General features: G+C 35.0%; 1 protein-coding gene and 1 long non-coding RNA gene across 2 annotated transcripts; one reads left to right on the forward strand and one right to left on the reverse strand.

The window, feature by feature from the left end:
• Window positions 1-5,143: 5,143 nt before the first annotated feature.
• On the reverse strand, window positions 5,144-7,323 carry LOC135072927 (THAP domain-containing protein 5-like). The gene is made up of 4 exons (XM_063966944.1): window positions 6,573-7,323; window positions 6,094-6,338; window positions 5,819-5,872; window positions 5,144-5,408 (listed from the first exon to the last, which is right to left on the reverse strand). The coding sequence occupies exons 1-4, from the start codon at window positions 6,671-6,673 to the stop codon at window positions 5,239-5,241; spliced, it is 570 nt and encodes a 189-aa protein (XP_063823014.1). The 5' UTR covers window positions 6,674-7,323; the 3' UTR covers window positions 5,144-5,238.
• Window positions 7,324-7,746: 423 nt separating this feature from the next.
• Window positions 7,747-11,829, forward strand: LOC135072928 (uncharacterized). The gene is made up of 2 exons (XR_010257523.1): window positions 7,747-11,210; window positions 11,585-11,829. It is a non-coding gene; the product is annotated as an uncharacterized LOC135072928 (long non-coding RNA).
• The last annotated feature ends 458 nt before the right edge of the window (window positions 11,830-12,287 follow it).

Consider the following 12,287-nt stretch of genomic DNA (forward strand, 5'->3'; position numbering starts at 1 on the left):
ATAAATGAGTTAGCCTGAGAGAAGTCTGAAAATGAGACTGAACATTTGTTTCGTCCGATTCTCTTGACGCTTCCATCAATAATGTTGTGAAAATTATGTCTCTTTAGAAAGTTCCCAAAAGTTACCGGATGCAAATAAACGCCGTCACTGGGAGACGATTGATTACGCTGAACGTGGACAACGTATGGAGCCGTATCAGAGTTATTGTAGAACTTGCGTCCAATAGTGACGGGAGCAGAGCCCGAATTTGGCAAATCCTGCTCAATAGGAGTGGGAGTAGGAGGATCTACTGTAGTTTTGTCATCAGGGTTACTCATACGACCATCAACCTTTTTCTTTTCCTGTCCATGAAGTTTTCTTTTCTTGTGACTACGTTTGAGAGCGGGGGGAGCAGTAAATGAATTTTCGGAATCTGTATCGTTTGTTACCGTCACATAAAATCCTACTGAAGGAGAAGACTGTCCAGGAGAGCTGATAGACTCATCAAAAACAGGGGGAACTGATCCCCCTGGGTCAGGAGGATCGTTCATGGTGAGAGACGAAATTGAGAAAAAACTTACCTAATAACAGCTCAAATAACACTATCTACACAAAATATACGTACACACTAATAAATATTTACACTAAAACTAGGTACTTCCCTGATCACAATTACGCGAAAATTTATAAATAAAATCGGAAAGTTAAAAAAGACACCCGCCGAGTTTAACGTTTCCCGCGCTTTTCAAGCGTGTCTGGATTGTAGACGTTAAAAGTTACCGTCAAAGAGCATAAAAGAGTAAGAGACGGCACTCCATAGATATTTTTTGAGCTCACGCACACATATGCATTTTAGAGAACGACCCGCAAATCTTTACCAACCGCACAAACTGCAGGCGGAGCTACCAACATAATGCCTTATTTTCTGACAGTATTAGTGACGTTCGTAATAACTTATCGATTATCGATACTTTGCTAGGGTTGTAATTGCATATCGATATCTAGTATAGGAACCTTCAATATTTTAATGATTACTATTTTTATTTTATACTATGTGTAAGTAAAACGAAGTTTTGTAACGTAAATTATTTATTTCGAAATAAAATAGGTATATTACAATAAGTATTGAACATGACATAGCAGTTGTAGGCATGAGGAATTATTGAATATTATAACAAAGTACAGAAATGATAATTTTGTAAACTTTTATTTTCACAACTTTTTCTAAGAAAAAATAGGATTTTTATTTATAAACATCTTTAATTTTCTTATCAGCTGATCGAACCTCAGCCTCAAGATTACTTTTCAATGCTTTGTTGCTGTGCTTTTTTACTTTTGTCAGCAAAATTGTTTTCACTTTTTATGAAGCTGTCATTAATGATTTTACAACTTTTTCTTAGAAAAAGGTAACTTAATATTTTAAACATCTTATCATAAATTTCTTTATTATGTTGTTGACATTTAAACCAACTAAAATTACAATTTGTACTCAACATTAAGAAAATGAATTTTCCAACATTTTCCATATACAGGGTGACTTTTGTATCAGTATCCAAATTTTAATATAATAATCTATGAAGCGAAAGACAAAACACGTATTTTTTATTTTTGTATCGTCCAGTACAAAAATGTCAAAATAAAGCACCCAGAAACAGTCTGAAAAAACACTTACACCGTGGTCACGGCTCACTCGCTTACGCACGCACACACGTACGCGCCTGCCCGCGCCGCATTTCATTCATTGCGATACGATTCATAAGTTGTCGATTTTCCCTTCATACTTTCACGGGCTTAGGACCGTCAAAATGCAAAAGATTTCAAAGTGGTAATTAGTTTTAATTAAACAGACTTACTAATTTATGGTAGAAAAATTAAATACCTACGACAATAATTACGCGTTCAAAAAGAAAATAAAATCACCGAGAGCGGTAACACTACTTTTCTTGTGTACCTATTCGGGGGTATTTATCGTTATTTTCATGTGCAATAATTGAGATTGCTTACCAAACCTACCTAACCTAACAACAAACTAAGAAATTATGAGTAGGTATTTTAATAATTGCCCAAAGTGCATACCATTTTTCTCCAGACAGACTTGCACGCTTTTGTACATTGTCTTTGAGTTTATTTAAAACTACAGTGTCATTTCGCACTTCGCGTCTCGTGTAGGTACTTACGTACTTGCTCGCGGATCTCGCTTCAGTTTGCCGCTAAAATCGTTCACCGGTTTGGCACTGTTGGGTTTAGTCCTTGGTTACGAAGTCGAGGTATTCCTCTGGGCCCGGTTCAAACTCTCTCCACTTAAAATGTAGCACCGAATCATTTCATAACACTCGCGCTGCGAATACATCGTTACGATGACCGCGCGACGGAACGATCGGCGCGCGCAGCGATACGCGCGTCTCGTAATGGGTTGCGCGGGCGACTGATTGATGCGCCGCGCGCGGCCAGGCCGGCCGGTCGAGCGTTGCCACACGTTGCCAGCTCTCCGCTCGACCAGCTCTCCCGCAAAATGTTTACGCGCTAAGCGCGGTAACCACACTACGTTATTAATTGGTTAGGAAAAAAATAGTTGTTGTTAAAATTTTACCTACCTATTTTTTATTAAAAATGTCATCTATAAACGATACCTAATGTCAGGAAAAAATTTGGATACTGATACAAAAGTCACCCTGTATATCTGGTCGGCAATATGGTCATGATAAAATTGTTTAGCTTCATTTACGGTGGTACATAATTGAATTGTTGGATAAACGAGACTTTTTTTATCATGCCACCATTCGCGAAGAGATATATATGCATACAAATCATTGTCAACAGGAGTTTTCACGCTCAAACACTCTTCACAAATTAAACAAGAACTGTTCTGTAATAGTTTGGCAGCTAAATACCCGCTTACATATACTACTGGTTGGTTTTCAAGGCTACACAAATTTTCAATGGGCTGTTCTAAGTTTTCAGGGTCCGGGATAGACAACACAGGATAAAATTCAGTGTCTGTGGAATCTTGAACATTAATTTTTATTTCTGTTGTTTTTAAATTAGTTTTTAAAATGTCTTTATATTCCAGCATATGTTTATTGTTGTCTGCTTCACAATTAGCACTTCTGCTATGAGGCACTTTCAGCCCAGTAACCATGCTTGTTTTAAGCGCTGCAGTAAAGTGCGTGATAGTGGGATTTCTATTGGTTACACTGTGTTGCCTAATGATTCCAAATAAGTTTTCCAGAGAGTCTTGGTTAAACTGTCTAAGGTTCATATATTTAAACCCTTCATTCTTTAACTTTTCCCAAATATCGTTTAAGGATTTGATAGATATTTGATATCCCTTTACGCATTTAACATTTTTTAGTATCGTGTTTTCTGCTGTTATAAATTTTATGGTTTTTAACTTATCAGTATAAAAGGTCCAAGACTCAATGTGATTACTTGATGTGGAAACATTTTCCCGGATCCCTTTCTTTACGTCATTTAAAGATGATGGACCATTTGTACAATCAAATAGTTTATCTAACTGTTCAATCACAAATGCTGTATCATTGCAATCAGAAACTTCTTTCCATGCCATCATTTTTAAAATAGCTGCCACGGTATTACTCAGAGCATGCGCAGCATACTTCACCCTCATCTTAGTTTTGAATGTTGGATTTACAATGGTACTATTCAGTTTTTTAAAATTTAAAAAATTTCTGTTGTGTTCTTCTGCAACTACCAAATGCCTCCATTGTGCAATTTTTCCATCGAAAGACATATTTCCACTTTTAAAGAAATTGTTTCGTAATGATTTGAACAAGTGAGGGATGTCATAGATTATAAAAATTTTGTCATTATTTACAGAGAAAAAGTTGCTATCTATGCCTTGTCCACAGTTTCTTTTTAACATGTTAAGAGCTCCTATATTTGTAAATCCCTGATCACAAACTGTTGTTAGAACCACAAATCCGATTTCTTTTAATTTTTTGATGATGTCCGATATAATTTTTGCCAGTTTTGCTGTTGATATTGTGCCTTCCACAAAATAGTGCGCAATATATTGTTTGTATTTATGTTTAGCACCCTGTATCATAAACACTAACGCATGGTCTGCAATTTTCTTTTCTCGTCCCATGTTCTCGCCCTCTCCATAATCCACGTAGCCATCCACTTTATCAGCAATTTCGTTATAAATTATCCGTTTCTTTAACGCCATCTCGTCAAATATTAACGAGCAATATTTATTTTCCTTTGGCATACTTGATGCTTTTGCCTCTAACATATCAATTATATTTTTATTTATACCAGGCTCCATTGGTATATTTTTTAAAATCCTTTGGAGCGTTTTAGTGCTTGGTAGCGTAAACAGCTTTTGCATATAGCGGTATGCTTTAGGGGACCGTTTAAATATAGCCAAAGCATATATTTTGTTGGCTAAAGTCCACCTTTTTCCTTGTGATTTTTTTTTGTTATTCTGCACTACATCCTTTACTAACGATGTCAGCACTTCCGAATCTAACTTGTCTAAATTCACTCTTGACTTCGCTATATTCCTTATTGTTTTTTTTGCATTTTGTAACTGTCGCCAAAGCCTCTTCTCTTTAATTGTAAATGTTGATGAAGTGTCTGTAATAAAAACATTTCCATTAGTAAAAAAACAACATTAAAGCAAATTGAATTGAATATTGGTTAATTAATCAGCAATTTTACTTAGTTTTTTAAATTAGGTATGTTTTATCTTACCTTTCATTTCAATGTTTTTCTTAGGTCTTTTATAACTGTGGACTAATATTTCTGCCTGTGCATCTTGATGGCAAATGTTTCTATCATCTGAAATATTATAAATATGCAAATTAGTTTAAAATTTATTTTGTTGTTTTATGAAACATTTATTATTTCCAAATCAATCAATCATTATCAAGTTTTAAAAAAATGCAAAGACAGGATAATGATAGCTCTTCTCATAAAATATGAAGCGTGGGCCCACCTTCAATAACAATGACATAATATTAAATTAAAGGCATTTAGAGGTTTTAATGTTCTGCATTCTGGATGCGGTCTGCGGGTATGTCAAGACAATCTGTAAGTGGTCGTGATAAGGCAATCAGTCACGTGTGCTTTGCGTTCTTTGTTCGTATCCGCACGGTCAAATCGCATTAATATAAAATATACAGAAACCTAGAATGTTGTACATATAAGTTCATTTTGACCTGACTGCAGACTGCAGAACGCATCCAGGGTGGCATTCTTTAGTTTGAGGGAAGGCATATTTTAGAAGGTAAATAATTAGTTTGTACACTTACCATGAGCAATGGGTTTATAGGTCATATGTTCTGGTGCATTGGAAGTAGAAGGAAGAGGTTCAAAAGTTGTTTTCGCAGAAATACCAGAATCTGGTATATCCACAGCTCCCAAACATGTTGAATTTAGTTGTTTGGTTGTAGTTGTAAGGGGAACTGAAAGCAGATAATGAAATGTGAATTGGGTAATAAAATGTCATGTTCTTACCCAACTTTAGGGTACAATCAGTCTAGTACATGTCTTGCTCACATTAAAAATTACTAGCTTATAAATATTATTAAACTAGCTGACCTGGCTAATTAATGTAGATTGCCTAAAATTTTTCAAATTGGTCCGGTACTTTTTTTGAAGAATTTGTATTACACAAATTACTAAAGTCCCTCTAACTCAACACCTCATTCTAAGCTAAATTGTGTTACGAGTGGGTTTACTACAATATTCAAGCTGTGGGGTTCTAACCCGCACTTTAGGCTATCTTGGCTTCGAGTTACGGAGCCGATCAAATACAAACAAACAATTAAATATTTCCTTTTTATATTATTAGTATAATTTTAGATAAACATACCTCGTTCAACTGGATTTGACTTCTTTGGAATGCAATATGAATGATCATAAAGAACTGTAACAAAGTATAGATATAATTAATAATTGAAATTATATATTATTTATTGATAAGCATACAACACATGTTTGTGGTTACAAAGAAAGAACCTTGTTAAATTGCATTCGGTTGGTTTGTTTTGGAAACCAAAGAAAATTAATTAAGACATCTAAATAATTCAGAAAAATTGATAGATAGTAAATTAAATTAAAAAAAAATAATTGAAGTCATCATCATACCTGTCTTGAGGTTTTCTTTATTGGAGTCTTTTACATGAAGAGGAAACTCTGTCAAAACTTCATCTGGCAAGATGGGATTGCTCAATTCCAGTGTTGGAATAGCTGAGTTCTTCAGCCGAGTTCCTTTGGCATTGAAGGATTCAGGAGTGAAGTGCCCACCACAAACAAACTTCAGTTGGTGTAACTTTTCAATAGGTACATATGCTAAGTCTTCTATGCCAGCATTTTTAACCCACATTCGACAACTGAAATAAGAAATACCTATTAGAAAAGAAAAAGAATAACAAACTGAAATTTATTCATCAACTAATTTCTTTTAGTATTGTTATGCAATTCATTTACAGAGTACGAAACAAAATACTGAAATTAAAAATTGGTTATGGTTATTTACTGTATGATTAAAAATATTAATCCCAGCCTTTAAGTTTACACAATCAGTAAAATTATCTTGTAATAAATGAGTGTTATTAGAAACTTACCGGTCAGAATCCAGAGGAAACCTACTCAAAAGTAAGGGTGATCCACCACGACTTCGCCTCTTATTACAAATAACGCACTTCTTGTTGTTTCTACTCTCCATTATCAGTAGAAGCCTAAAATGAAATAGGTATTAATTAAACAAAGCCTATAATTTCTCTCCAACCAGTGTCAATGCCCTGGTTCATGCATTTACCAGTTTTGAAAGTACATTTACATTTTCATCACATAGGGTTGTTTTTAATGAAAAATAGATTTGTAATAGATCTAATATTTCAAGTAAGTAGATAACATACCCATTAAACAGAAAAGTAAATAAGAGTTTAAACTTCTGTAGAAGTTGAAACACAGCTTATTTAAAAGAGTCTCTATCTCACAAAAAACATAACACTGAACAGCAAACTTTATCACGCCCGATACGGAGGAACTTAATCAACTCAACGTAAACGACAGAAAAGTTTATTTACAGTAATATTGCACCAAATCTGAGAAAATAACTTCACACGAATCAATTCGCCGGTTAAAAACTCAAACTCAATTGACAGACATTTTTTTTTCATTTGTCAAACTAACAATACTACCAACATAAGGACACTAAACAATTATTTTTAGTATGGTGGTATTGATCCGCGGGTTCCCCTGCTATAGTGAAATCAATCCAAAATGCACTTTATTGCTTAAGGGATAAGGTTGTATATCAATTGCTACATATAGAGACTAGTCTTTGTATGAGAAGTGTCTACCCACTGGTTACCGTAATAGAATTTTGTCCAATGACCCCAAGCTACCCATCTTTATCGCTCGCGCGTACCTATATATATTGCTGTCGCGACTGTGCGATGGGCGCCCGCAGTGAGTGTGCGAGCGCAACAGCAACATAATTATAGTAGTAGTAGTAGAGTATAGTAGTTCTTTCAGTATAAACTGGTATAAACTTCCGTGCTTCAGCACCGTGCTTCAGCCCTTGGTTGGCGGCAAAATGTGACAGTTGTAATTTCGAAAGATCTTTTTTTTTCTTGTGTGGATAAAAATGATTGGCTGAATCACTTCAAGCCAAACTGATATTTTAAAAAACAAACTGTCAAATGAGTTTAGTGTGACCAACTTAAAACTATTCCCACTAAAATGGTTTTTGTACTCCGTTCAAACTACCCATCGTCACCTGAATGTCTCCAACTTCCTCATTGGCCGTAGAGCAATTCCAAGTATACCATCAATAAAAGCCTAATTAGAGTCATCAAACCTCTCAGTCATTCAATTAGAGCCATTAGAACTTCATAACTATGAGTTGTTTTCTATGTGTAAGCTGAGGACACGTGTCTCCAGCTGACACATCTGTATCTTCGTAAATATTTATGCTACGATAATGTATTATACCTCACAAATTACAGTCGAATCCAAATAGTAGGCTTTCCACTTTTCAAGACTTTAGCTCAAATACTGTTAAAACCACGATCAAAAAACTATGTGCGAGCTGGAGTACCGTGTCTCCAGCTTACACATCTGTATCTTCGTAAATATTTAAGCTACATCAATGTTTTATATCTCATAAATTAAAGTCGAATAAAAAAACCCGACTTCAATTCTTTCAAAGCTTTATTTCGAACCGTTTTCGAACTACGAACCGATACGTATGTGTAAGCTGGTGACACGTAACACACGGTGGATTATTAAAACCGTATAAGTTAGAGTTGCGTTTTAAAGATCAAATAATTCGTTATAATTAAAGTACACACGAGACATAATTTCAAATCTCTAGGTCTCTTAGTTTCAGAATTAAAAGCCAAAAACTATTTTCCCGCCAAATAATTCAAATAATATGGGTCGACTGCGACGTTGCCGTTCCGTGCGTCCACTAGAGCAGTCGAATTTGAACCTAAAAACTAGTACTGTTTGAATCATTTTTATTTGTAGTTTAAATCATTTAATTTCGATTATAAGAATTTTAGACTAGGAGCCGGCTGATTTCTGTATTGAGTACCTAATAACCTATAAAATATTTTGATAATAAGTTTTTATTTTGATCACAATGTTTTATTTAATCGAGGCAAAAACATTGCATCTATACTAATATTATAAATGTGAAAGTAACTTTGTCTTGCTTTCACGCCTAAACCACTGAACCGATTTTGATGAAATTTGGCATAGAGATGGTTGAGTCCCGGGAAAGGACGTAGGATAGATTTTATCCCAGTTTTTGAAATATGATAAAGATTTTCATCATTATCATAATCATCTGAAAATTATAAATAACTTGAAAAAATCGAGTATTCGGGTAGCCCTAGTGATACTCTACCTCTGGGCTTCGGCTTGACAGTACTTTTTGGGAAACCTTGTACAGGTGAACAATGGTGGCGCCCCCTATCAATGTGTTTGGTGGGACAGTTCAGTTTAGTGGGTCTTTTATAGCTGAGACGGTTCATTGTTCAATACAATCAATTCTTTCCTCTCTATTATTTTAGGTGCCTTATGTACGTATAGATTACGCACATTCTTTTTATATGAACGTAAGGGTGGGATTTAGGGGGTCACAAAACCGGTTTTACCGAAACCGAAAAAAAAACTGTATTCAGACATGGCAAAACCAGGTTATTCTTGGAAATATAATAGCTAGAATGAAATACTAAAATAACAATCAAAAACATTTTTATTCAGCTTGATTATTATCACAGATCAATTAACATTTTTAATAATTAAGGTAGATACACTTTACTAGAAATCCGATGATCTACGTTCTTGTCGGGTATCACTAATGAAATAAAATTCCTACTTCATAAAACTAATTAATCAGGTAAATTATTTATCACAGATCGATCAACTTTTAATAACCTAGGTAGGGTAAGGTGGGGCACAATGTTACACGGGGTACAATGTTACAATGCATATTTCTCCGTCCCTTTCTATTAGTTGTATGATGTTGGTATACACGTTTGTCAAGCTCATAAGAGCTGCTGAACTGAGCCGCTGAACATCATACAACTAATAGAAAGGGACGGAGAAATATGCATTGTAACATTGTACCCCGTGTAACATTGTGCCCCACCTTACCCTATACTTTACTGTGTAGTAGAATACTGGTGATCCACGGTCGGGTCGGGGAGGTTTCCGGCTTTTTTTTTTTTTTTTTGAAGGGACGCGCGCTGGTAGCTGGAGGAGCTTTTCCAGCTTCACCGGGCAGAGTGGCGAGTACAGAAGGTACTCTAGCCGTTTGGCGATCGTCGGTGCGCGTGCCGACGAGGCCGAGTGTGGGCTTCGCGAAGCGAAAGCGAAGACGTTCGCGATCGGGCCGTAGATTCCGGCTACTGGGACCGCAATTAACTGGGACAGTGGTCCCAGTCGCTGGATCGATAAAAATTAAATATTTTTCTTCCAGCGACTAGGTTCACTCATAGATAACTTAAAAAAATATATTATTCAAGCCAAAATCGGTATCGTACTAAAAGGACAATGACCAAAAGTGGTCCAAATGTCCACCACTAATGAGACCTATATTGGCTTATGGTCCATTAAATAGAGATTAAGTTTCAGTATGGGACGAAAAATAAATAAACTGTCAGTAAAAAGTTATGACTGTATGAAAAATTGTAGTAGTTTACGCGCTAATCTCAGGAACTACTGGTCCGATTTGAAAAATTATTTTTGTTATGGATAGCCCATTTATCAAGGATGGTTTTAGGTTATATTATAACATCACCCTACAACCAATAGGGGCGGAGCAGCGACCACCCGACCATAATTCCAATATTGTTGTCTTTCTTCTGAGTTTTTTTTTTTCTTTTAGCGAGAATCTAACACGGCACACTAAGCGACATGACATAATATGCATAGATTAGTCCGAAATGTGCGATGGATAGAATGATATCAAGAACATTAATTTTCAGATGAAAAGGTAAAAACATGACTTTTCATTCAGTCATAACTTTTTACTGACAGCATATTTTTGATTGCGGTTTGGTTATAATGAATCAGTATTTAGTAGACTATTTTACTACATAGGTAGGTGGTGGTTGACATTTGGACCACACTCCATACATTTTTGGTCATTGTCCTTTATGAATGGTCCCAGAAAAGTATTTAATTTTTACTGATCTGGCGATTGGGACCGCGGTCCTAGTTGATTGCGGTCCCAGTTGGCGGAAACCTCGGGTCGGGTATCACTCATCCATCAGAGATTCGTAAATCTAATTAATCTATTTAATTACCACAGATAAATCATATTTTACTAACTAAATCACCTAAAAGTAACCTTTTCATTAGTGTAACCTAAAAGTAAACCAAAGCAGTTCAAAAATCAGCTAAAAGGTTACAAAAGTAACCTTCTGGCAACACTGACTGTTTCTCAATCATAAATAGAGCAACAAAGAATGAGCGAGCGAGATGTCACTATCTGCAACCCTGTGTGATAAAAAGAGATGTGTGATGCTATCATCGTCACGTCAATAGAACCATTTTTGCAAAAGATTTGACAGGCAGTGACACATAGAGGCACAAAGAAAATTTTAAATTATAGTTTTTTATAAAAATATCGTAAAATCCTGTTTATTTTTGGAAAGTTTGTTTTCTTATATAATGGTGACCTGTTCCGTCTTTGATTGTGATGTACACCAAAGGAATAATCCTGCAAAATATTCATTTCACAGGTAAATTTATTGAAATCGACACCTCCAAACTTTAGCTTTATTTTTGTGAATGCGCTTAGAATTTTAAGCACTAAGTGTGATAATTATGTTCTTTAAACATTAATTTAAGTTGTAAGCAAAGATTTCATGCTCATAATCCAGAATTTATGAATATTTTGTGTAAAGAAATAATTTTCGTTTTACACTAGGGTTGTACCACAATCGATAAATATATTTTCTGCGCTGTTTATCACAGTCACTGCTGATTATGTAGGTACATAAATGGCGTTTGTATGTGAATATAGAAAAGTATTATTTTGTAATTACCTGTTAGTTAATAAACTAAACTAAATATTACATACTAAATATAATAATAAATATGTTTATGCACACAGATGTTTGTACTGTGCGGGAATCGAACCCGCTACCTCCGGAATAGTAGTCCGTTTCAAACCACTACACTATACGGCCAACAACGATTATTACATCGTTAGAATCCTATTTTCTTACGTTATCGTCAGAATTATCATTTTTTAATTATTGTTTTACTCCTACTAATATTATAAATGCGAAAGTTTGTATGGATGTCTTGATGTTTGTAACTCTCATTCTTCCAAATAAATAAGTTGAATAATTTTAATCTTCTGAGTTTTTTTTTATTTTCTTTGGCCACTCTCCCAATTCCCATATACCTACAATCCCATTCCATCCTATTCTATTTATATTATTACTGTTAGGTGTTAATTAATATTTAATCGAAATCGATATTCATGTGAAAAGTAACGACATACATACATCACTGACATGCACACATATTTATTTTTACACACACATATGACATCTCATTTTTGGTTTCGTTTGACAGCTCGTGATTGTTGCTCTATTCCGAAGGAATAATAACTTTATGTTCTCAATATTGCAGTCAACTGTCATCTTTTTTTTTAATACAAGTTTTACGGCTATGGATATAGATCCTTACGGGTTTTATTAATCTAAGCTACGGCCAATTCTGTGCAAATGCTGTGTTTCGTCTATTTTGTGATGTCTTAGTAGTGATTGTGATTTGTGATGTTAATGTTGTTAATTTTTTTTTTTTCA

Source organism: Ostrinia nubilalis, chromosome 6 (assembly GCF_963855985.1).
Source record: "Ostrinia nubilalis chromosome 6, ilOstNubi1.1, whole genome shotgun sequence".
NCBI classification, from domain to species: Eukaryota; Metazoa; Arthropoda; class Insecta; order Lepidoptera; family Crambidae; genus Ostrinia; species Ostrinia nubilalis.